The sequence below is a fragment of the Mastigoproctus giganteus genome, chromosome 2 (assembly GCF_048544385.1).
Source record: "Mastigoproctus giganteus isolate SK-2022 chromosome 2, ASM4854438v1, whole genome shotgun sequence".
In the NCBI taxonomy this organism is placed as follows: Eukaryota; Metazoa; Arthropoda; class Arachnida; order Uropygi; family Thelyphonidae; genus Mastigoproctus; species Mastigoproctus giganteus.
The window spans coordinates 26,431,781-26,457,220 of NC_143576.1; the positions used below are offsets into that span (position 1 = coordinate 26,431,781).

General features: G+C 36.5%; 1 protein-coding gene across 3 annotated transcripts in view; it reads left to right on the forward strand.

Moving 5' to 3' along the window:
• Positions 1 to 25,440, forward strand: part of Rbcn-3A (rabconnectin-3 alpha) — a 980,796-nt gene that overhangs the window by 825,680 nt on the left and 129,676 nt on the right. The window contains exon 49 of one of the 3 annotated variants that reach the window (XM_090388469.1): positions 22,950 to 23,033. The exons of the other annotated variants lie outside the window; for them this stretch is intronic. Within the exon in view, the coding sequence (XP_090244595.1) occupies positions 22,950 to 23,033 (84 nt within the window). The remainder of the gene's footprint in view (positions 1 to 22,949; positions 23,034 to 25,440) is intronic. 3 annotated transcript variants of the gene reach the window in all.

Consider the following 25,440-nt stretch of genomic DNA (forward strand, 5'->3'; position numbering starts at 1 on the left):
TCATAGCTACTTCCATAGCTGAAATATTATCTTTTTTCAATAAAACTAATATGTTTGGAATGTTGAAACTTTGATCTCTTGCAAATTACAGCCATAATTTCAAACAGGGATCTTCAAATAATTTTTTTAACATAACAGGACATTTCTCTTGAGAAAGAAAATATGAATGAAGTCCATCAGACATGCTTAAAATTCTGCCAATTGATGGACCTGTGGACAAAAATCTTGTATTTCTATGTGAATTTCCAGGAGACAATTATGCAAAATTATTGTTCCAATAATTTTGCATAATTGTCTCCTGGAAATTCACAAAAGTTTTTTTTAAGTTCAAGTATTTGTATATTTTAATTGCAAAACAATCAATACCGATTGGTAGACAGTCGACAATACACTGGATACACTTGTGAATAATATGTACACCAATACCAATAATCTCTCGCTTCAACTCATTTTCAATTTTTCTCCATACATTATTTTTACCAACTCTTTTAAAACCTCCAAAATTTGTGTTGGTATTATTGGCACACAAAGCAACGATTTTGTTTTATAAGGAGAATTTATCTATTATTTTCTTCAACATTATACTTCGTAGTTTGGATAAATAAGTAAAATCTCCAATTTTAACTTTAACACCACAGTTTGGCAAAAAGTACCCCACAAAAATTATAAACAGTTTTATGTCTTTTTTGTTTGATGCGTCTAAACTTATTGTAATGCTTTTAGTTTCATTCAAATCCATTATTACTTCATCCAGTATATATGGTGATAAAACATTAGTAATTATTGCTTCTGATTTTGTACATGTGAAAGAAAATTTTGGTTGATAAATCTCTTTTTTCAATTTTGACAAACAGTCATTTGTACGAAAACTCTGATTGTGATGCACAGTGTGATTGGCAACAAGAGCTTTGCATGCTGTGATTTTATCACTTTCTCCATTATCACATCTTACAATGAACGAGCTAATGCTTTGAACTGAATTCAAAGTTTTCTCAGCATCCTCATGTTTCTGACTACGTAGATGTTGGTTAATGTCACTCCTCCGTGAGCAACAGAAAAATTAACATTACAATGTTGACAAACCACTTTTGTTTTATCACTATACCAATTGTCCAGTTTAATAAATTTGAATTCTTTTTGAAGGTCTTCGATAAATGTGCAATTTCTCTTTTTTGACATTTAAAATTTTGAGGGTTAAGACTTAAAATTATAAAATAATGATAAAATAAAAAAATTATAAAATAAAAACCTTCAAGTGTGTTTATGTGATAACCGATAGGCACACAGAACAAATGCTGACTGAGACTACTGACACTCAACACATTGTTAAACTGATGTTAAAGGCCTATGACAAAAATTGTCGGTCTATTCCAGTCATAAAGGTAACCACCAGCAGATGGAATTCCCCGCATTCGATCGACCTGTGGTTACACGAATGACTACTACCCACGATTTCATGCCAAAAAGGAGAAAAACCATGCTTGGAATAATTTCCGCAAGTATCCTACCACCAGTAACTTAAAGAAAAAGAGAGAAAAATTATACAGAAAGCGAAACGTGATTTGTGGATTGCTTTTGCCTCAACCATCACAAAAGACACTGACACATGTATCATCTGCAGAAGAATACAGACCCTGAATGGCAAATATGTGAGGCTGTCCTCTCTGATACTTCATTGGAAAGGGAAAGATGTGTCTGCTCCTGAGGAAGTTGCTAATGCATTATCAGAATCAATTTGCCACAATTTCTTCCTCTGCTTCTTACGCATCCTCCTTCCAGACCATCAAAGCAGATGCAGAATGATATAAAATCAACTTCTCCACTCACCACTCATTCCCGTGCAACCAACCTTTTACATTAACAGAACTCAAAGAATTATTAAATCAATCATCCAACAGTGCCGCAGGCCCAGATGGTATTCATTTCGTTATGATGAAGCATTTATTTGAGAAGGACTTGTGCACTGGCCAATTTTATACAATCAGATCTTCTCCGAAAATGCCTATCCTTCTTCCTGGTGCCATTCTTTCATTATTGTTCAAAACCAGGCAAAGATCCTTCCCTGGTTAAAAACTATAGACCCATATCTCTCACGAGCTGCTTGGGAAAAACTTTCGAAAGAATGGTATATTCAAGGCTCACTTGGATCCTGGAGTCATTTACCAGGGCCATTTGCCTAAAATTTCCTGCAGTTGCACTCTTTTTCAGGTACGATATAAAAATTTACTTTCTGGTTCTCACATTCATTAAGGAGTCCTGCAGGGATCAATACTTAGTTCAACACTTTTTGCAATCTGGCAAAAAGTGTTGAACATGACAAAAGATATCCCAAGTGCAGCATGACAAAAGATATCCCAAAAACTGTTGAAACTTATATATATATGCGACAACCTTATCTTTTCACAAAAGGTAAGGTTGTCGTACAGCAGCTCCAACTTGCCATAACTAAAATAGAATCCTTGACTTTACCAAATGGTTACCAGCTATCATAAAAGAAATTCACTGCCAGTCACTTTTGCAAGTGTCAAGCCTTCCATCATGATCCTGAATTGAAAATAAACCATACTCCAATACTGCTTGCTACCACTGTTAGATATTTTGGACTGATATTAGACTACAAGCTTAATTTCCAAGCTCACATCACTCATTTACAAAATATTTGTCTAAGCATTTGAACGTACTTCGGTCAATCTCATCCATTTTTTGGGGAGTTGATCGGTATACTTTACTGCATCTTTACAGAACTTTATTCCGTTCACGCCTAGATTATGATTGTCCAGTTTATAACTCTACCAGAAGCACTACTTTACAATGGCTGTATGTCATCCAGCACAGTGCCCTGAGGAGTGCACTTGGAGCTTTCAGGACGTCTCTGATCCAAAGTCTTTATATTGAAGCGCATGATCCCCCATTACACCTTCGTAGAAAAGCACTGCTGATCCATTATGCGCTAAGATCCCTTGCACCCCAGTTGAGAGTTTCTTTTTAATACTAGGTTGGATTCCTTCTATGAACGTAAGCCAAATGAGATTGATCGGCCTTACTCAGGATTAAAGAGCTTTTCCAGTGTTGGGATATCAACTTAAATGATACAAGACACCTGTTCCTCCTTGGACTTATGTTTCTTCCTCTTACGATGTACATTTTCTTCAATGGGGAAAGAATGTCATACCTCCCTGTAATATCAGGCAGTTGCACTCAGCTCATTCTACTCCAAACTCGCATGCCTGTAAAATCTTCACTGACAGATGAAAAACTGCAACTGCAGTAGGTGCTGCAACAGTTTTTCCTTCATTTACAGTTACAGCCTTGCTACCACTAGCTTGCTGCATCTTCACTGCTGAATTATATGCCATAAAGTCAGGGGCAGACTTTGGCCTAGGCAACTGCCTAGGGCCCATAATACGGTTTTATTATACATTTTTTATAGTTTACTAATTCAAATCAAAAGGGAGTACGAAGCCCAATAAGTCCTATTATTATAATAATCTTAAATTATAGGTGAAAACCTCATACCTTTTTAGTAGGACTGTTAATCTCTCAATGCTCAATCGTGAATGATTATAATATGAACTTGCCCCCCATGCATAGTCATAAATAAATCAAGTTAAAATAGCCATTAATTAAAATAATCATGCCTTCAACTCTCATATCAGGTCAAGGGAATCGGAAAGACGGCAGCCACCAACTTCCAAAAAACCATCCAACGTTACATGTGTAGCCATCATAAGAATTGAAAAACGATTGTCACAAAATTCTAAAAATGACGAGACAAATAAATCAATTCACACATAAATTAAACTTAAAAACTGTTTTTTAACTTCTTTTAAGACACCACCTTATTCGGTTTGTTACCGTGTTCACAAAAAGTACAAAAGTGATTCCCGGATGATATCCCCCCCACTGTTTTATATAAAATTAATTACACCTGACACGAGATTATTTATATAAACCAATGTATGAATTACTATTCATGCATGCATGTAAGCGTCCACGAGTCCGAAATATTATAAGGTCTGCATATATTAAAAGAAAAAAAAGACTATATTTCGATGGACATTTAAAATCCCTTAAAACTAGGACTAATGCGGTACCAACTCTTTTTGGACAGGTCAAACTTCATAAAATAGGATATCCTATTGGACCTAGTGTTTCTTACAGAAATGTAGCTTTTGCATCCCTCGCGGCGTACCTTTACAACATTATTAAACCTTTGCGTTTAACATTAAAGTTTAGTTTAAAGAATTCGGAGATGTTATTCAACCAATTAAAAAAAAAAAAAAAAAAAAACACTAAATGGAGATGACGAATTATTCTCTTTAGATGTTGTTGCCTTGTACACCAATGTTTATGTAGAATATGCCCTTGACATAATATGGGACCTTATCGATGATCGGACAATTTGTTTAAACATGTCAAATTTACCAAGAAATGAAATTATTGTATTTGATTAAATTTCTTGTACAAACCAATTATATTAATTTCCAAGATAAAATATACAAGCAGATATTCGGGTTACCAATGGGGCTTAGTTTTCTTGATGATATCTTAATAATTACTAATAAATATATAGTACAGAAGTTCCTGGATACATTTAATAACATTCATACTCGACTTAAGTTCCCTCTAGAAATGGAAATTCCACATCATAAATTTTCTAAATCAGGGTTAATGAAAACATATTTTTTAAAATTTATATGAAGCCAACGAATACTGGAAAATTTTTGCACCATTCGCACTACCACCCTTTTACATATAAAAGGAGCATTATTTTTAATCAGTTTCATAATGCATATAGATACAGCTTTACTCAAGAATCCTTATTGGAGGAACTCACTGAACTGACAAAAACATTTTTAAATTTTTAAATAAATTTTAAAAAATTTAATTTTAAATTTTTATATTCGTTAAGTACCATTATTCAGATTAGTCAACTGGTGAAATATAAATTGGAGTCAGGTGCAACAAATGACAGGGCGGATCACAAACATTTTATTAAAGTTCCGTATATACAGCATTGGTATAGACGATTTATTAACATATTTAAGAATACTGAATTTAAAATTGTCCATGCCATCTTGAAATACAGGACATATGTAGTTCCTTCCATGGAAGCTCACAATATTGTTTACAATATTTCTTGTGGTTGGTGCAATTCGTGTTATATTGGCTTGACCCAAAATTTTCTTTTGGTAAGGATACAGCAGCATGTGGCATCAGTTAGGGCAGGTAGGACAGGTGCCTCTGAGCTTGCATTTCATGCAATCAGTGATGGACATGTGTTCCTTTTTAATGAATCGAAGGTTCTTAATAAACAGCAGGAATATTTTAAATTATTAATTGCCGGGACATTAGAAATGAGATTAAATGTTAACTCTATTAATATACGCAGACCTTATAATATTTCGGACTCATGGATGCTTATGCGCATGCATGAATAGTAATTCATACATTGGTATATATAAAACAGGGGGGGGGGGGATATCATTCGCGAATCACTTTTGTACTTCTTGTGAACATGGTAACAAACCGAATAAGGTGGTCTCTTAAAAGAAGTTAAAAAACGGTTTTAAAGTTTAATTTATGTGTGAATTAATTTATTTGTTTCGTCGTTTTTAGAATTTTACGACAATTGTTTTTCAATTCTCATGATGGCTTGTGATGTTGGTTGGTTTTTGGAGGTTGGTGGCTGCCGTCTTTCCGATTCCCTTGACATGATATGAGAGTTGAAGGCATGATTATTTTAATTAATAGCTATTTTAACTTGATTTTTTTATGACTTTGCACGTGGGGTAAGTTCATATTATAATCATTCGCGATTGAGCGTCGAGAGATTGACAGTCCTACTAAAAAGGTATGAGGTTTTCACCCATAATTTAAGATTTTTTATAGTATAAATTGTTATAGGGAGAGGGCTCTTTTTAGCTTTCAACATAATACAAGAACTGTATTTTTATATTTATTAAAAGAAGACCTTTTTTAACCCATTCATCTGTGTCCTCCATTACAATTTCTGAAAGGTGGCAACCCTAGGTGGGGCCCAAAATGAGAATCTTGCCCAGGGTCTGATTTCTCCTTAGTCCACCACTGCATAAAGTTAGCACTTAGTAAGATTGTAGAGCTTTCCATCTCATCTGCTATGTGCTGTCTCTGCTATAAGAAAGAATTTCTCCTCTCATCCTACATTGAAACTCATTCACTCCCAGCTGTTCTCTTTCAGTGTGTCCAATCAATTTTTGCTGAATCCCTGGCCATTCTGGCATTTCGGGAGATGACAGTGCAGACTTTGCCACTAAACAACACAACATCGTCAGGTTTCATACACTGACTATAAATCTCTCATACTCAAAGCATGCTACGATAAATAGTTATAGATCTGTAAAAGTAACACCAACAATAAACTTTACCAGATAAAGTGAGAACCAAAGCTGTGACTCTCTGGTTTCCAACGAAACAGACAAGTGGAAGTGGCATTGGCAAGACTCGGAATTGGATACACTCATCATACTCATCTCTTCCTATTATTGGGTAAAAATCCACCGCAGTGCTCATACTGTCAAAGACAACTTACAGTCCGTCATTTTCTGGTTGATTGTCCCTTAAATTCAACCATTCTGTCAGACACCTTTCAGTCACTTTCATCGTTGAATATCTCACATGATCTGTCTCATTTTATAGGAAATGAAGCAAATATAGACAAACTTTTGATATATTTAAAATGTATTGGCCTGTACAAAAGAATATAATTTAACATCTATAACAATATGTTGCCTCTACATAAACTATGAACAGACCCAATTTGGCCACAGCAGCCCTTGTGTCGACCCAATAGCAACAACAATTGGAGCAGTGTGGCATTGGAGGCAAATTGCTGCTATGGATAAGGGGATGGTTGAGTGGCAGAAGACAGAGAGTGGTAATCAATGGACACTGCTCAACGTGGACTAATGTTATTAGTGGAGTTCCTCAGGGTTCAGTGTTGGGTCCGTTGTTGTTTTCGGTGTTTATGAATGATATTGATGATGGGATATCAAGTTTAATGTCTAAGTTTGCAGATGATACAAAGGTTGGCAGGGTCGTTAAGGACACTACTGACGCTATGCTGCTGCAACAGGATCTGGAAAGGTTGAACAGATGGGCTGAGAGGTGGCAAATGAAGTTTAACATTGACAAATGTAAAGTACTACATATGGGTAACAGTAACCCCAGAGCAATGTATCAACTCTGCGGTACTACACTGACAGTGGTGGAGAATGAAAAGGACTTGGGGGTAATTGTGCAGGCAGATATGAAGTTCTCTGAGCAGTGCAGACGAGCTGCAAGAGTAGCTCATGGTGTCTTGTCAATGATATACAGGAATTTTTCTAGCAGGGATAAGGAGGTGATTATTCCCTTGTATAAGGCAATGGTTAGGCCACATCTTGAGTACTGTATACAGGTCTGGAGGCCTCATTTCAAGAAGGATGTAGAGCTGCTGGAACGGGTACAGAGAAGGGCAACAAGATTAGTAAATGGAACAAAGGGTTGCTCTTACGAAGAAAGGCTTAAGTTTTGCAAATTACAGAGTCTGGAGACTAGGCACCGGCGAGGTGATCTGATAGAGGTGTATAAGGCTTTGAATGGTTTGAGCATGCTCAATGCCAATGGGATTCTTCATCTTTCTCAGAATAATCACCTCAGAGGGCATAAATTCAAATTGAGGAAGGACGGATGTCGGATAGATGTGCGGAAATTTGCCTTTGGCCAGCGGGTGGTTGGTTGGTGGAACCGACTTCCATCACTTGTTGTTGAAGTTGATAGCCTAAACAAATTTAAAGCTCAACTGGACAGGTATTTCGAACGAACGGAGGGTGAAATTTTTTTTTTTTTTTTTTGGCTGATGCTGAATAAGCTTGCTTTCTTGCATCATATGCCTCTACTAATGCTAATGCTAACTACCCACGATGGCCCCCATCCTACGATATAATCACAGTTATAGGTTATGTTGTGCCAACATTTAAGCATTTTTGAAAGTTTTTTTTTTAAAAAAACGGGACAGCCAGCGCATAGCAAAAAAAGCGGGACATATGGTCAGCCTAATCTTAGGTTATTGTAGCTAGAACATTAATAAATTACATGTGCTCAAGTTTCCTTGGAACTGCAGGAAAAGAATTTGAATTAACAAGGCTCAGTAGAAATAAGTCTGAATTAAGGGAACAATTACCAGTTATCAAGAATGAAGGATAAAAACTAGGGATAAACTATCTAATAACATCTTTTCTTTGGTAGCAAATTTTCTTTGGTAGCAAATGAAAATTCTTATTATTGTTCCCAGTGTGGCTGATATCTATCCCATCTGGTTTGGCCAGATGTTTATCATATCATTCCATATCCTGAGTTTCTCTTGTTTCACATCTGCATCTAAAGTATAGGTTATTCCAAGAAGTGGGGATTCTGTGTTTTATTCTGTAGCAGAGACCTTTGTACATGAGGTGAAGGTCCAGTGGGATCACATCTGCCAAGACCTGCAGACCTCAAGGATAGGAAGAAACGCAAATCTCTGACGTATGATCAGTTTAGTTTTAAATTTGATGTTGGTTGCACTAGGAAACGATATACCCAAGATGTATTAGTAATGGTAAATGATGCAAGCTTATAAAAAGCATCAGCAAAAAAAAAAAAAAAAAACCTCACTTCACCCACTTCCACATTAACAGATGGAAGTTTGCTCCAACAGTCAATCACCAGCTGGCTGAAGGCAAACTTCCTCACAACTATTCTGCAACCATCCTTCCTCAACTTGAATGAATTTATACTACCTCATGTGTAGCCTCAGCAAGAGGAAGAATGCCATCAACATTTAGCTTACTCAATCCATTCAAGGCCTTAAACACTTCAGTCAATCTCTCTGCAGGTGCCTCATTTCCCGACACTACAATTTGCAAAAGCCCTGGGTGCCAAGCGATTGTGATCGAGTGTTTTCTCTGTGCTTAAAGTGCTATTGTCTAAAAGCAATTTATAGTTCTTTTACGTTCCTGTCCTTAAGAAGATATTTATTTAATAACCGCTCCTTTTACAAAAGTACTTATACAGATCAAGAAAAGAAAGCCACCTTTATTTCTCATATTTTTATTACTAACACTTACTACTTTACACTTGGTCACAACAGACAGTGCTCCTGCCTCCCCATGGCGGGGCAAGAAACCTTGGCGAACAGTTAATCTGCCAAAGGCTGAAAGGAGCAAATATGGATCACAATGTGTTTCCATATTTGCTCCTTTCAGAGCAGACAATTCTTGGCCAGAGATAGATATTGAACATGACATGTCACAACCCAAGAGGTTTAAAACCAATTCCTCAGCAACAGATTTTCCTGCATTTCTCATAATGCACTCTCTTGCAGATCAGCCTCTCAGTAAGATGTCTCCATTCCTTATCCAGAAACACCTGGAAAGTCTGGCAGGATCTCCTAAGACAGTCAAGAGACTGCAATCAGGAAACCTGCTAGTGGAAACAATAAACCACAGACATTCAGAAAAACTGCTAAAACTTACTAACTTTGCTGGAATTCCAGTAAAAGTTTCTCCCCATGCAACCCTATACACATCTATGGGTTATATCCAGCTGGGATCTGTTGGATGTCATGGAAGAGGAGATAACTCAAGAGCTTCAAGATCAAAATGTTATTGCAGTGAGAAGAATTATGATTAAAAAAGACAGTGCATTCACACCTACAAGGAATATTATTTTCACCTGTAACATGTCAAATCTACCCTCATCAATAAAAGCAGGCTATCTACTTTGCCTCATTTGACCCTACATTCCTAATCCATTGAGATGTTATAAGTGCCAAAAGTATGGCCACTCTCAAATGACGTGCAGAATAAACCAGTTTGTCCCAAATGTGGATCCTCTGATCACAATCAAAGTGATTGCTCGGCAAAAAAAATTACCCGCCCAACTGTAAAGGCAACCATCCTGTTTATTCTAGGGCATGCGGCAGGTGGAAAACTGAAAACAAAAAAAATTGCAAAATATAAGATCGAAAATAGAATAAGTTTTCAAGAAGCAAGGAAATTAATTGCTCCCAGTATAACTAAACGTACACACACCAGTATTGTACAAAAATATCAATCAGTAGCCACCCAAACTGATGTTACAGTTACGTCAAACACTTCGATCTCCGACTTGGCTTGGACTGTTTTCTCTCTCTCAGCAACAGTCCAGTATCCCTAATCAGTTGAACCAAGCAAGCAATACTGCTGTTACAGTACCAGTGACATCTCTTCATTCTCCCCCAGTGATTGCTTCTACACCAAATAATCAAAGTCCAAATTTAAAAAAGAATATTCAAGAAACATCTTTGGATACAAATGACTCATCCAGACCTATACACACATTTCCAGACTAGAGGGGCATCCCTTGAATCCAGTGATACTCACCTAATTATGACTAAAGGTCTGCTTACCACTTTCTACTGTTGCTTTTAGCATAAATGAATAAATTCCATCTTCCCCATGTCTGATTTACTTTTAGCTTCAGTAATTTCCTAGTTAGGATTAGATATACTTCTGGAATTCTTATCCTTAAAAACTTTTTCATGTGCGAATGTAGATGCAGTATATTTATTCAGTTTGTCAGCAACCTGTACAGGAGCATCAATAATTACCCCTCCATATACAGTGGACCAGTGTGATTCTTCCATATTCACTTACTAATTCATAAATATTTATTGTTAATTCACCTTATATACATACAGTTGAAAGGATGTAATTTATCTTTAATATTTTACAACCATTTTATGGAAATTTAGAATTAAAACACATATACTGTTATTTCTAGGTCTTTTTTTGCTTATAGCACTGTTGTTTATAGTTCACTTGCTACTATTAATTTAAATAGCCCTCCCTCCTGTTTCTTCAGCTCACCTTAATCTATTGCTGAGGTAGAAGTAATATCATTTATAATTTTTGGTTTCATAGGAAGAATTTTAAAATTCCTAATAAAATTGAATTATATGTTTAGTTCTCTACATATTTGTAATATTTATAAGAAGTGGTCCTCCTCCCCCACACACGGATTGGTATTGGGACCACTGTTGTTTATAATTTTCGTAAATAACCTCAAAATTTATATAAGTTTATCTAAGAATATAGAAGTTTATGAAGTTTATCTAAAATATATAGAAGTTTATAAAATTTATCTAAGTTGTCCTGAAGAAACAATGCTTCTTCAGGACAACTTAGATAAAATTCAGATATGGTCAGTGAAGTAGCAGCTGTGTTTTAATGCAGGAGAAAACATTCTTACTTGGGGAATAGCAATTTCAAAAATAATTTATACACTTTAAAAAAAAAAAGGAGGAAGAAGAAGAAGAAAGGGATTTGAGTGCTACAATTCTGACAGACATGAAGTTATCTCTGCAGCCAGACAGTGGTAGGGAGGGCCCCATAATGTTCTGACCCCAAATGGCAAGTGATTTTCCTGTGCAGTGCATGGATAGCTCTTTCCAAGTGATATATTTACTTCTGTTCTAGTGTCATATTCTCTTTAGTTAATTCTAAGTTGTTTTGTACTTAAACTTTTTTGAGTAGGAACCCAAAAGGAAATCCATCATTTTTTTTTCTTAGTATACAATATATATAATATATATTTTTTTTTTATGAAGACCCGAAACACGAGAGGTATTAAAACCTATAGTACTTAGTATTGTGCTTGGGTTGGAGGTTGAGAAGACGAAAGAAGATATTTGTTGACATTAGACTTGAACTTCTGTAGACTGTAATTTTCAGGAAAGTAGCAGTTGAATGAATAAACGAGGAAGATGAAAAGTTGGTTCTGTGAGTTTGAAGTTGGACAGTAAACAGATGTTGGCTAGTGGTGGCACATGTTCAGAATGTTTTGAAAGAGAGAGCAGGAATTATAGAAGCCAATTCAGAAGAACAGTGCCCATGGAAGTATCTGTAGAAAAGGCATGCAGCAGAAACAGTACATCTATGAGACATAGTGGAGAGACTCTGTTAGAGATGAGTCATTAATTAACCTAATTGCTCTTCTGAATGGAATCTAGAAGCATCAGAGAGGTTTTGGAGCACCTCCCCAGATGTGAGAACAATATTCCATAGTACGGTGGATTTGCGATTTTTCCAGAGTGAACAGCTGTTTGGAAGAAAAGTAACACCAAGAGTGAAAGAGAAAAACCAAGTTTTTTAGGTGCAGAGGAAGCAATATTTGTAATGTGCTTGTGCCAAGAGAGAGAGAGAGAGATTAGGTCATGATAATCCCCAAAAGAGATACATCACCTTGCCTAGAAATCGGATTGTCACCAAAGATAAGCACAGGAGCAGAAGAATCCTTTTTTGTGAGATATAAGAAAGAATTGAGTTTTAGATCTACTAAATTGTCTTTGCCTCACTGCAGAATTACATGGAAATCAGCATATAAGGAATTGGTAGCAGATATTCGAGAAGTTGAAACTGATTAAACAGGGTGAGGTTTCCCAAACTGCAAAGCGGAATGCAATGTGCTATCATCAGCAAAACTATGGATAGGATTTCTGGTCAATGGAAGAAGGTCATTAATTTACAAGAGGAAAAGAGTTGGGAAAAGGACTGAACCTTGGGGGACACCAGCATTAGTGGAGAAGTTAGAAGACAGAGAACCATCACCTTCAGTGAGTTATAGCCTTAGTAGCTAATGCACCAATAAAATCAAAACCAACCAACCAACCTTCAGTGAGGATCAGAGAGAAAACTCGATAAACAATGACAAAAAACAGTTGGCAAACCATAAGATGGAAGCTTGTTTAAAAGACCTTTATTCCAAACACCATCGAAAGCTTTTGAGATGTCAAAAGCAACTGCTTGTGTTTAACTGAACTTTTCCATTGAATTTATCCATAAATGGGTAACATAAGCCAGAATATCACCAGTGGATCGACACTGACAGAATCCATACTGGTGATCATTGATTTCTCCATTACTTTAGAAAGAGTAGAAGTAATTGCAATGGGACAATAATTGGATGGGAGGGATTTGTCACCCTTTTTGGGAACTGGCTAGTAAATCAGAAGAAAAAACACCTTTGGAATAAGAAAGTGAAAAAAAGGGCAGCAAAGAACAGGAGTAAGTTCAGGAGCGTAGGTTTTGAGAACACGTGGAGAAATACCATCAGGACCTGTAGCTTTCTTAGCATCAAGATTCGTCAAAATCTTTCTGATGGAAGACCACAGGAGGCATTGAATGGAGCATGTTGGGAATGGTGGGAGGTGTTTTACCAAGATCATTAATACATGAATTGGAAGAAAAATGGGATGCTAGCAGGTCAGCTTTATCCTTGGCTGAAGTGACAATAGAACCATCTGGTTTTGACAGAGGTGGGAGCAGAGATTGGCAAAAGTTGCGGCCAATAGCTTTGGCAAATGACCAGAATGCTGGGCTACGTTAGGGCAGGAAGCAAATTTTCTACTCTTAGCCTGTTCAAAATCTAGTTTGGACTGATTAATAACTGCTTTACAATTGTAGCGAGCTCTGGTGTAGGATGAAAAAGAAACTGAAGAATTGGAAACAAGCCAATTACAATATGCAACATTCTTCTCTTGAACAGGAGATCTTATTGAAATGACGAAACATAGACATGCAGAGAGAGAGAGACTGCTGAAATTATCCAACTTAGGCAGAATTCTCAGAAAGGTCATGTCACCCTGAACTCCACTAAAGTGGTTATGGTTGATGCTTGATGTATCAGAGGAAGTAATAGTACAAGAACTAAAACTACCATAACATACTAAATGCCAAAAGAATAGTTGTAAAAAATGGGATGCTTGTTCTTCCTCACACAATCATCTTCACTTTCAAAACACCAAATCTGCTATCAGCTATTAAAGCTAGGTACCTCAGCTGCTAGGTCCAACCATACACTCCTAACCTGATCTGATGTTTTAAATGCAAAAAAAATTTGGTCGCTCACAAACAGCCTGCAGAGGTGTAGCTGCTTTTATTTCATGTAGCTCTAAAGAACACATGCACACAAGTTGTACTTCTCAAACTCAGTTCTTCGAATTGCTAGGTAAAAATACAGCTTTTTCAAAGGACTGCACCCACTTTAAACAAAAGAAAAAAATTCAAAAATATAAAGTTGAGCATAGTCTCATACCAGGAAACTATAAAGCAGTTCCTGCTATCCGGTAAATTGTCAACATATGCATCAGTAGTCTGAAAGCTACATTCTGTATCAACACAAACTGACATCTCAGTGCCTCCTAATGCTTTAATATTTGATTGAGTAATTTGATTGCTACACTTAAAGATACACTTGATTTACGTAAAGACATAATTACCATCAGGGATAAAGGAAAGGGTTTTTACTTCCGTAAAGGTGAATTTTTTTCATCTTGATCATTATCAGCAGTGATCGTTCGTGTATTAAGAATTTGCAGATAAAGGAACCACTAGGTGGCAGTGATCACAGTGTACTGATGTGGGATTTACTTAAACATATAATTACCATCAGGGGTAAAGGAAAGGATTTTTGCTTCCGTAAAGGTGAGTACAGTGGTCTCCGACAGTTTTTAAACTCTGTACAGTGGGATCAACTGACGATGTTACCAACAGTAAATTCTAAGTGGGAACCATTCAAGGAATTAATCGTGGATGCTACTAAAATTTTCATACCTATTAAGAAATATTGTTCAAGGTTTAGGCCTGAATGGCTATCAAATGAACTAATGAGACTCGTGACAGAGAAGAAAAATGCATGGGATGCATATAAATTATCAAGCAACTCAGAAGCCTATGGCAGATATAAGCTAGTCTGTAATCAGGTCACAAAGGAGGTTAGGCAGGCGAAGGCAGATTACGAGAAATCATTGGCAAAATGCTAAGAAAAACAGCAAGGATTTCTTTACTTATATAAACACTAAAAGGAAGGGGATGAATCTGATTGGTCCACTTGATATCGATGGTTCGACTGTTGATGATCCTGCTCAGATAGCAAACAAACTGAATGAGTATTTTGCATCTACATTCACACGAGGAGTTATTAGGGTTTGAAAATGGCAGAAGGTTATCAAATTGTAGTAGGGTACAATTTGTTGCGCATAGAAGACTATTGTACAAATTGGAGTAGAATGGTATTAAGGGTAAGTTGCTACAATGGATAAAAGGATGGTTGAGTGGGAGAAGACAGAGGGTGGTAATCAATGGGTGCTGCTCTTCATGGACTAATGTTATTAGTGGAGTCCCACAGGTTCAGTGTTGAGTCCTCTATTGTTTTGAATATTTATCAGTGATATTGATAAAGGTAGTAGTAGTAGTAGTAGTAGTGGCACATGATGCAAGAAAGCAAGTGTAGGATCTTATGCAGCATCAGCCAAAAAAAAAAAAAAAAAAAATCATACCATTCCCTCCAAATGCCTGTCCAGTTCCTCCTTAAATTTATTTAACCTATCAACTTCCACAACGACAGATGGAAGTTTGTTCCACCAATTAACCACCCGCTGGCTAAAGGCAAATTTCCGCACATCTATTCTACATCTGTCCTTTCTTAATTTGAACTTATGTCCCCGTAGGTTGGTAATCTGAACAAGTGGAAGGATCCCATCAGAATTCAGCGTGCTCAACCCATTCAAGGCCTTATAGACCTCAATCAGATCACCGCGCAGGTGCCTAGTCTCCAGCCACTGCAATTTGCAGAACTTAAGCCTCTCTTGGTAAGAGAATCCCTTCATTCCCCTCACCAATCGTGTTGCTCTTCTCTGTACACACTCAAGCAAATCTACATCCTTCCTAAAATGAGGCCTCCAGACCTGTACGCAGTACTCAAGGCGTGGCCTGACCATTGCCTTATACAGAGGGACAATCACCTCCTTTTCCCTGCTAGCAAAATTCCTATATATCATTGACAAAACCCCATGACCCGCCCTAGCAGCCTGTCTGCACTGTTCAGAAAACTTCATATCTGACTGCACAATTACTCCCAGTTTTCTACCACCTTAAGTGTAGTACCACACAGTTGGTACGTTTCTCTGAGGTTACTTCTACCCATATGCAGTACTTTGCATTTGTCAAGGTTGAACTTCAGTTGCCACTTCTTAGCCCATCTGCCCAAATTATCTAGATCCTGTTGCAGTAGCACACTGCCATTACTGTCATTAACAACCCTGCCAACCTTTGTGTCATCTGCAAACTTCGACATTAAGCCTGATATACCTTCATCAATATCATTGATAAATACACAAAACAACAGTGGACCCAACACCGAACCCTGTGGGACTCCACTAATAACATTAGTCCACGAAGAGCAGCACCCATTGATTACCACCCTCTGTCTTCTCCCACTTAACCATCCTTTTATCCATTGTAGCAACTTACCCTTAATACCATTCTGCTCCAATTTGTACAGTAGTCTTCCATGCGCAACAGTGTCAAAAGCTTTCCTGAAATCCGAGTATATGATAACAAAATTATTTTTTGCATCCAGTTCCTTTGTGACCACATCATAATAACCAATCAAATTTGTCAGACAAGACTTTCCCTTAACAAACCCATGCTGTGTTTGAATTATTGCTGCAGTCTTGTCTAGATGATCCTGCAATGCATCTTTAACCAGCGACTCCATTATTTTACCCGGAACAGAAGTTAAACTAACTGGTCTGTAATTACTCGTGTCACCCTTCGATCCACCTTTGTGAATTGGGGACACGTTTGCACATCTCCAGTCCGTGGGAACCTCCCCTGAGTCCAAGGATGCTCTCATAATTATGGCTAAGGGTTTGCTCAGTTGCTTTGCCGCCTCCTTTAAAATAACTGGATAGATCCCATCCACCCCAGGTGCCTTTATGTTTAACTTCAACAATTTCTCCTCCACTTTGCTCTCAGTTATTACAAAATCATTAAGCACACTGCTACAATTTGATAACCTTCTTCCATTTTCAAATTGTAATAATTCCTCATGTGTGAATGTAGATGCAAAATACTCATTCAGTTTGTTTGCTATCTGAGCAGGATCATCAACAGTCGAACCATCGATGTCAAGTGGACCGATCATATTCATCCCCTTCCTTTTAGAGTTTATATAAGTAAAGAAATCCTTGCTGTTTTTCTTAGCATCTTTTGCCAAAGATTTCTCGTAATCCGCCTTCGCCTGCCGAACCTCCTTTGTGACCTGATTACAGACTAACTTATATCTGCCACAGGCTTCTGCGTCACCTGATAATTTATATGCATCCCATGCATTTTTCTTCTCTGTCACGAGTCTCATTAGTTCATTTGATAACCATTTAGGCCTAAACCTTGAACGATATTTCTTAATCGGTATATAAAGTCTAGTAGCTTCCACGATTAATTCTTTGAATGCTTCCCACTTAGAATTTACTGTTTGTAACATCGTCAGTTGATCCCACTGTACAGAATTTAAAAACTGTCTGAGACCACTGTACTCCCCTTTACGGAAGCAAAAACCCTTTCCTTTACCCCTGACAGTAGTTACCTCTTTGAGTAAATCCCACTTCAGCACATTGTGATCACTGCCACCTAGTGGTTCTTTTATCTGCAAATTCTTAATACACGAATGATCACTGCTGATAACCAGATCAAGAGTGTTACTTTCTCTGGTTGCCTCTCGAACATGCTGCTGCAGAAAACAATCATCCAATAAATCCACAAAAGTCTGACTAGTGTGTGAGTGACCAACCCACAAGTTCCAGTCAATATCTGGGAAGTTAAAATCCCCCATTATAAGACATTCTGATTTACTGGCCCACTCTATTTCTCTGTACAATTGTTCATTGTACTCATTCAAGTCATTAGGCCTATAACACACTCCTACTCTTATTTTTCCTTTTGCAGTGCTTATCTCACACCAAACTGACTCAACAGAGCACTGTTCATCTATATTAACTGGGTGCACTTCCTTTGATTTTATGTTTTTCTTAATTAACAGCATAACACCCCCTCCCTTTCTGTCCTGTCTATCCTTTCTGTACACATTGTACTCCCCAAATTCCAGTTCTGCATTCCTTATATCTTTGTGACACCACGTCTCTGCTATCCCAACAATATCCGCCTTTGATGTCTTGACCAACACTTCAAATTCATCAAATTTATTTACTATACTTCTAGCATTGGCATACATGCTCCTATGCCTGTTCCTTGTTATCCTAACACATCCCATATACCCAACTAATCCATGATGACTGCCATCCGTCCCTGAAACCCCCAACACCCCTCGCTCCAGGTCGCTTCTTATTCTAATAGAAGTTGTGCAAGAATCACCTTCACCTCTGCCTGCGGTTACTGTTAAACTATTAGTCTTTGTATCCCCCCAAAGTAGCAGTTTTCCGACCCACCTAACACTGCCTCGATAGCATCAGCAAATATTCTTGCACCCTTTCTATTTAAGTGTATCCCATCCCTGTAGAAGCAATCTCTCCTGTTAACAAGTACAGTCCAGGCTGAAAAAAATTCTACCCCTTGAGCCTTGCACAATCTTTCCACGGCCGAATTGATCGACAAGGCTCTCATCATGTACTCCCTCCTATCGTGTCTGGGCAGAATTGCAGACACTTTCAAATTCAACCCTACTTCACGGCTTTTTTTCAACAGTGACCTGTACTTGTTGAGTAATTCCGCCGGTCTCCTACTCTTAATATCATTAGTGCCAACGTGTACAACTATATCACCTTTTGTGCCCTTGAAAGATGATATCCGCTCTACAACGTCATCAACCTTTGCCCCTGGCAGACATACCCTGGTCCTGTTCCACCTATCCTTTTTACAAAGGATGTTCCCCGTTTCCCTGACAATATAGGTATATCAGGCTTAGTGTCGAAGTTTGCAGATGATAGAAAGGTTGGCAGGGTTATTAATGACAGTAATGGCAGTGTGCTACTACAACAGGATCTAGATAATTTGGGCAGATGTGCTAAGAAGTGGCAACTAAAGTTTAACCTTGACAAATGCAAAGTACTGCATATGGGTAGAAGTAACCCCAGAGAAATGTACCAACTGTGTGGTACTATGCTTAAGGTGGTAGAAAATGAAAAAGAACTGGGAGTAATTGTGCAGTCAGATATGAAGTTTTCTGAGCAATGTAGACAGGCTGCCAAGGCAGGTCATGGGGTTTTGTCAATGATGTGTACAGGTCTGGAGGCCTCATTTTAGGAAGGATGTAGATTTGCTTGCATGTGTACAGAGAAGGGCAACAAGATTGGTGAGGGGAATGAGGGGAATGCCTAGTCTCCAGCCACTGCAAATTGCAGTGGCTGGAGACTAGGCACCTGCACGGTGATCTGATTGAAGTGATAAGGCCTTGAATGGATTGAGCATGCTGCATTCTGATGGGATCCTTCCACTTGTTCAGATTACGAACCTAAGGGGGCTTAATTCAAATAAAAAAAAGACGGATGTAGAATAGATGTGCAAAAATTTGCCTTTAGCTAGCGAGTGGTTAATTGTTGGAACAAACTTCCATCTGTCGTTGTGGAAGTTGATAGGTTAAATAAATTTAAGGAGGAACTGGACAGGCATTTGGAGGGAATGGTGTGATTTTTTTTTTTTTTTTTTGCTGATGCTGCATAAACTCATACACTTGCTTTCTTGCATCACATGCCACTACTACTACTTCTAATCAAAAGAACAACCTCCCCAACATGCCACACATGCTGTGAATATGCCACTGACAATACCTCCAGAAAAAAATCCTACTCAAACAACCAATATGAACTAGAAACTCTGAAGCAGGTAAAAAGCATATAGAAAAATTCATAGAAAAATTTCTTGAAAAACATTAACTTTACATTGGTAAACAATAGTGCTCACACATACATACATATATATGCCATTGTGATGCAGTTCAGCAGTTGTTCTTTCAATATTTTAATCAGGCACCCAGTAATCTATAAACTCTGGATAAACTCTCCCCATTAAACTGACACACAAAAAGTATGGAAATCTGATAAAGCAAATTGGATAAAATATCAAAAAATGGTACATCTAGATATATCCATTATCTCATCCCACACATTAACTCTGCAATTGATTGTTATTACAACAAACAATGACAGCATCAGAATCCACTATACCTAAGTCATCCATTAAAATCTGGATCCATCCTAAAGTGTGGTGAAATGAAACTTGTAGTAATGCAAGAAAAGAAAGGAATAAATATTATAATATATTTCATAAACATCCAACCACTACTAATCTCATACAATTCAAGGAAGCAAGGGCTAAAGCTTGCCATGTATGACAAATAAGTAAAAGAGAAACATGGGCTTGTTATGTTATGTTACTGCTATAAATATATACACAAATGTTTAGAATTAGTAGTGGCAAATAAAACAAGAAAGCAAGCTTATACTTCATCAGCCAAAAAAAGTTCTTCCTTGAATTTATTCAAACAATCAGCCACCTGCTGGCTGACAGCAAATTTCCATACATCTATTCTGCAACCATCCTTCCCCAGTTTGGATTCATGCTCCTTGTGTGTGTAATCCAAGCAAGAGGAAGAATACCAGCATTGAACTTGCTCAACCCAAAGCCTTAAACACCAGTTAGATCACCTTGCAGGTGCTTAGTTTCCAGGTTCTGCAATTTGCAGAACCAAAGCGTTTCTTGGTAAAGTCACCCTTTTGTTCCCCTCACAATCTTCTCTCTACTCATTCCAGAAGATCTACATCCTGTCTGAAATGAGGCTCAAACTGGAAAAAAAAAAAAAAAAAATTAAAAGAATCTGGTAAATACCTTGGTCTTCTCTGCACTAGACCAGACGTTTTTGAACCTTACGACATCACTAATGCCCTAGATGCATCATTTGAATCACTTTCAGCCTTGACTGCTTATGAACCAGTTATTCAACTGCATAAAACCTTTACTGAATAGACTAAATCGAACTTTAAACTACCTTCCAACTTTCATGTAGTCTTCCTGTTACCATGGCTGAACTGTTAGGTGCTTACACAGTCAAAAAATAGTGCTGCAGGCCCTGATTGAATTTATTCCGTGATTGTACAATTAAGTGAAGGTTCCCTAACTGCACTTCTGCATCTGTACAACAGAAATTTTTCAGAGGATTATTATCCTACGAGCTGCTGCCATTTTTATTTGTTAGTCTTCCTGAAGCTAAGTGACGGTCACACTGAATCAAAAAATTATCGCTCTAATTGCACTGACTAGTTGTTTTTAGGGAAAACATTTGAAAAAAAATAATCAATGCCAGACTAACATGGTTCCTAGACACTGAAAATATATTAAGTCCAAATCGTTGTGGCTTCTGAAATTGTAGGTCAACACTTGATCTTATGATCAAAGCTGAGACAAATATTCAAGATGCCTTCTTCAGGAATGAATGAATGCTTAGTCATTATTTGTCTGGACATCAAATGGCTTTCAGTACAATATGACGATATGGGATCCTTCAAGACCTACACGAATCTGGCCTACAAAATTATCTCCTAAATTTTATCGATAGCTTTTTCACTGACATTTCAATATATTTTTGACTGATCATTTCAGTATATACTTCTTCTTGTGTGTGTGTGTGTGTGTGTGTGTATATATATATATATATATATATATATACACACACACACACACACACACATACATACATACTTACAAGAAGAAGGATTTCCCCAAGGCTCTACGCCAAGTGCTATGCTCCTCTCTCATCAGGATCAATTTCATAACTAAATATATACCATATGAAGCATGATAACTATTCCATAGTTAATATACATTATCCGATATTCATGAGTTGCCGTTCAAATTTCAGAAGTTTTTACTGTCCATTGATCCATTGATACCCACATGGGGTTGCCATTTTGACCCACACTTTTTTTTTTTTCCCCTGCACTTATTCTGCGCTTCTACATTTTAGATATGAGAAATCTTTGTTAGAAAGGGTTAAAGTGGCTTCCTGCATCCATGAATTCTTGTGAAAGTGGTACTTGGTTATAAGAAATATATCAAGTTTTCTCTCCTAATTTCCACTGTTGGTGATGGCAGCAATTGTCCTTTTTGTTTATTAATTATCTTTATATTGAATTAACTTTATATTGAAATAAAGGTATATTTTATGAAGAGGATAAACTCAAGATAAAATTGTGTGAAAGAACCCATTTCACCTCTTTTTTTTTTTTTTTTTAATGTTAATATCAAAGAACAACTTTTCAGGATTCATTTTAATATGTGTCTTACTAAATTTTAATAATTGAATTCTCCCTGCAGCTTGTAACAAATGCATATTTTCAAAGAATAGACAAGGGAAAAAAATGAAAATTGGAAAATGGCAATAGCATAATCAATAGTATATAGTCATATATAATTAATTTCTAAATTTTGTTTTGTGATGCATAAAGAGTAGATATCACTGTCAATGCATACATTTTTTTACACAGATATATATATATATATATATATATAGAACAGGTTGGTAATCAAGTTAGCATTTTTAAGTATATTTTACAAATATATGTGGGTTTGTAAACATAAATATGACTGTGGATCAAGCTGCAGTTTATTTGTAGAGTTTAGACTATTATAAGAAATTTAAATTTGAACTTTGATCAATTAAAACTTTCATAACCTTAAAAGGAAAGATGTAAGTATTATTTTATTTTGTTTTAACTCTTTTAATTGCTAAGTCATTTTGCTTATTTAATGCCAAAATCTTTATTAGTATTTTAGCATATTGTAGGAGTTGTACAGTTGAATTGCATTATTAAGAATCTTTAGGTGAAATGAAAACCCTTAATATGCAGTTATTTTTAATATGAAAGAAAAACTATTAGTATCTCTGTGAGTTGCTTCTTCCATTGTCTCCCAGTAATATGTGTAAAAAGTGTACCTGCAGCTCTTTCCTTTTGCCCTCTATCCTGCAACTTGACTCTGTCTGCTCTCCTTTCCTATTCCATGCCTGCCTCTCATTGGCTGCTCTGCTATGGCTTTCTGTGTCTCTGCTAATCACTCAAGATGAAGGGCCACCATTTTCCAGGCAGCTCTAATGTCCAGTTTTGTCAATTTGTGCTTGAGAGGAGCCGTCATATGCTGAAACCGGTGAGTTAGGCAATATTGCACATTTCAGCTTCCAGCTTTATGTACTATTCAGGAATAGCATTAAAGTAGAGTTTTCTTGTATAATTCTATTATACTTCCTGTTAATCATTTGTTTTCTCTCAATTGTTTTATCATAATATTTAAGTTAGTTTGACAACTATTTTAATAGCTGTCAGATTAGCATAATTTTTAAGTAGAAAAATTAAACAAGAATATAATTATCTTTCTTGTATTTGTATATACTGATCATAATGCTATCCCTGTGTGCTTGCTTGTAAAACTAATGTTTTATCTGAAATTTCTGATGTGTGTCTATTAATTTTCTCTTTTTGCATATACTATATGTACCATATATTACTGAAATTAATGCTATTCTTTCATATGCTTGCTTATAAAGTTAATATTTAATCTTAAGTTTTCAAGATACCCATATTAACTTTCTCTCTGCAGCAGCTTTAACCTTTTGTCTGTCTTTGGTTCTTGAATTTTATGCTAACAATTTTTAATTCCCATCAACAGCTGTACAATTTTTTTTTCCGATTTCAGTTTTTTTTTTTTTTTTATTTCAGTTTTTTTTTTTTTTTTTTTTCGATTTCAGTTTTTTTTTCCAGTAAGTTTATTTAGAATATTAAAATATATAGTTCTTAAAAAAAATCAATTTTTAAATTAGGGCTTTAAGTAATTAAAACTTCAATACCCTGAGCAAAAACACGGAAATACATAACGTTATTAAAAATCATACCAAATTCTTCCAAGAGAAATAATTCTACAAGTGCAGAAGCATCTTTTTTGTTATAATTTATATTATATTGATTTTAAACTTATGCTCTGGTATTAATTTTTTCATTGATTTTCAAACTATCCCAAATAGAAATTTCAGCTGTAAAATTGAAAAGGTGTTTTCAGTATATGTAATAAAGTTATCCTGCAGAATGTTACCACCCATATCAGAATACACCTTTCTTTTGTAAGCTCATACTATACCATATATGGTAACAATGTATGTTTCACAAGTAGCTACTTCAGAAATCTTTGTTCGAGAAATGGCATTTAAAATTAGTCTTCTACTATGATAAACATAAGCTGAGAAATATGACACACTCCCCTCCCCTGTGCATGCACAAGCTGCTACCCAAAAGTTTTTGTTTTATATCCCCTTCAAAATACTCCACCTGGGAATTCAAGCACTGAGGTTAGCAATTTTGCCTTTGTTGGAAGCATGTCTGACATGCTTCTCAGACATGCCTGTCAGCAAATATCTTAGAGTGAGCTTCAATTCCATCTTTAGAAATGAGAAAAAATCAGAGGGAGCAAGGTCTGAATAGTAAGGAAGAGTAGAGTGAGAGACCACAGGTATATGTTATCCTTGGCCAGAAACTTCCAAACTTACTTTTAATCTTGAACATGTATGCTTTTTGCAATGCATCATCTTCAAATAATGTTTTTCATATATCATACATTTCTGAAGATACACAGATATATGAGATACGCAGTAACAAAACACGTTATTATTATAGATATAGACACGTTGTTATAGATATTAGATGAAGCAGAACTCGTTCAAACTCTTTGTTCTCTTTGAATTTCTCGCTTCAAAGGGAACAAATTCTAATATCATTGTTACATAACCAATCTCTTAACATTTGGTTAAGAGTTTGGACAAAACAGTAAATATCTTTAAAAGAATAACTATATTCAAGAGGAAACCCCACATCCTCTAAGCAAAGTTTGTGGGATACCAACTGGATCTTGATAATTAGTCTGCTCCTCATTCTTTTGGTATGCCTGGTTTTTGAGAGCAAGCTACTAAACAAACAAGGATGGGCTGCAAATACGAGACTATGCTAGCCAGATTAGATAACTTACAGGCTGAAAAACTCTTAGTATTGCAGAAGGAAGCAATTGAGACTCACTGGCTGGAATATCACCCAGGTGAAAATGGTCGCTACTGTCCTCATTCTTAATACTACTTGTGTCTTAGTACTACATAAATTCTGCTATTTCCTTGAAAGGAAGTAGCACAGGATTTAGGACTCTGTGTGCATGAACACTTCACCCCCCCCCCAAAAAAAAAAAAAAAAAACACACACACAGCACTAAATTATACTTCTGGAACAACCATCAAGACAGATAACATAGATTCATCATGATGACGAAGAACGTGGCAAAGAAGTGGAATTGCTGCAGCTAAACAATAATAATAATTGTAAATTAATTTAAACTGTAAATAAGATATAGTGCAAAGAAAGTGTAGAAATAACTTTTTTGAACTAGTTCGAAAGAAAATTTAATTGCTGGGAAACATCTGGTAGGGGTTACCTGGGCAAAATTTAAGATTGAAAGTTGGATGATGAAATTTATCCATGTATACAGTCTAGTTTGAAGGCTGAAAAAAAGATGAAGTAGA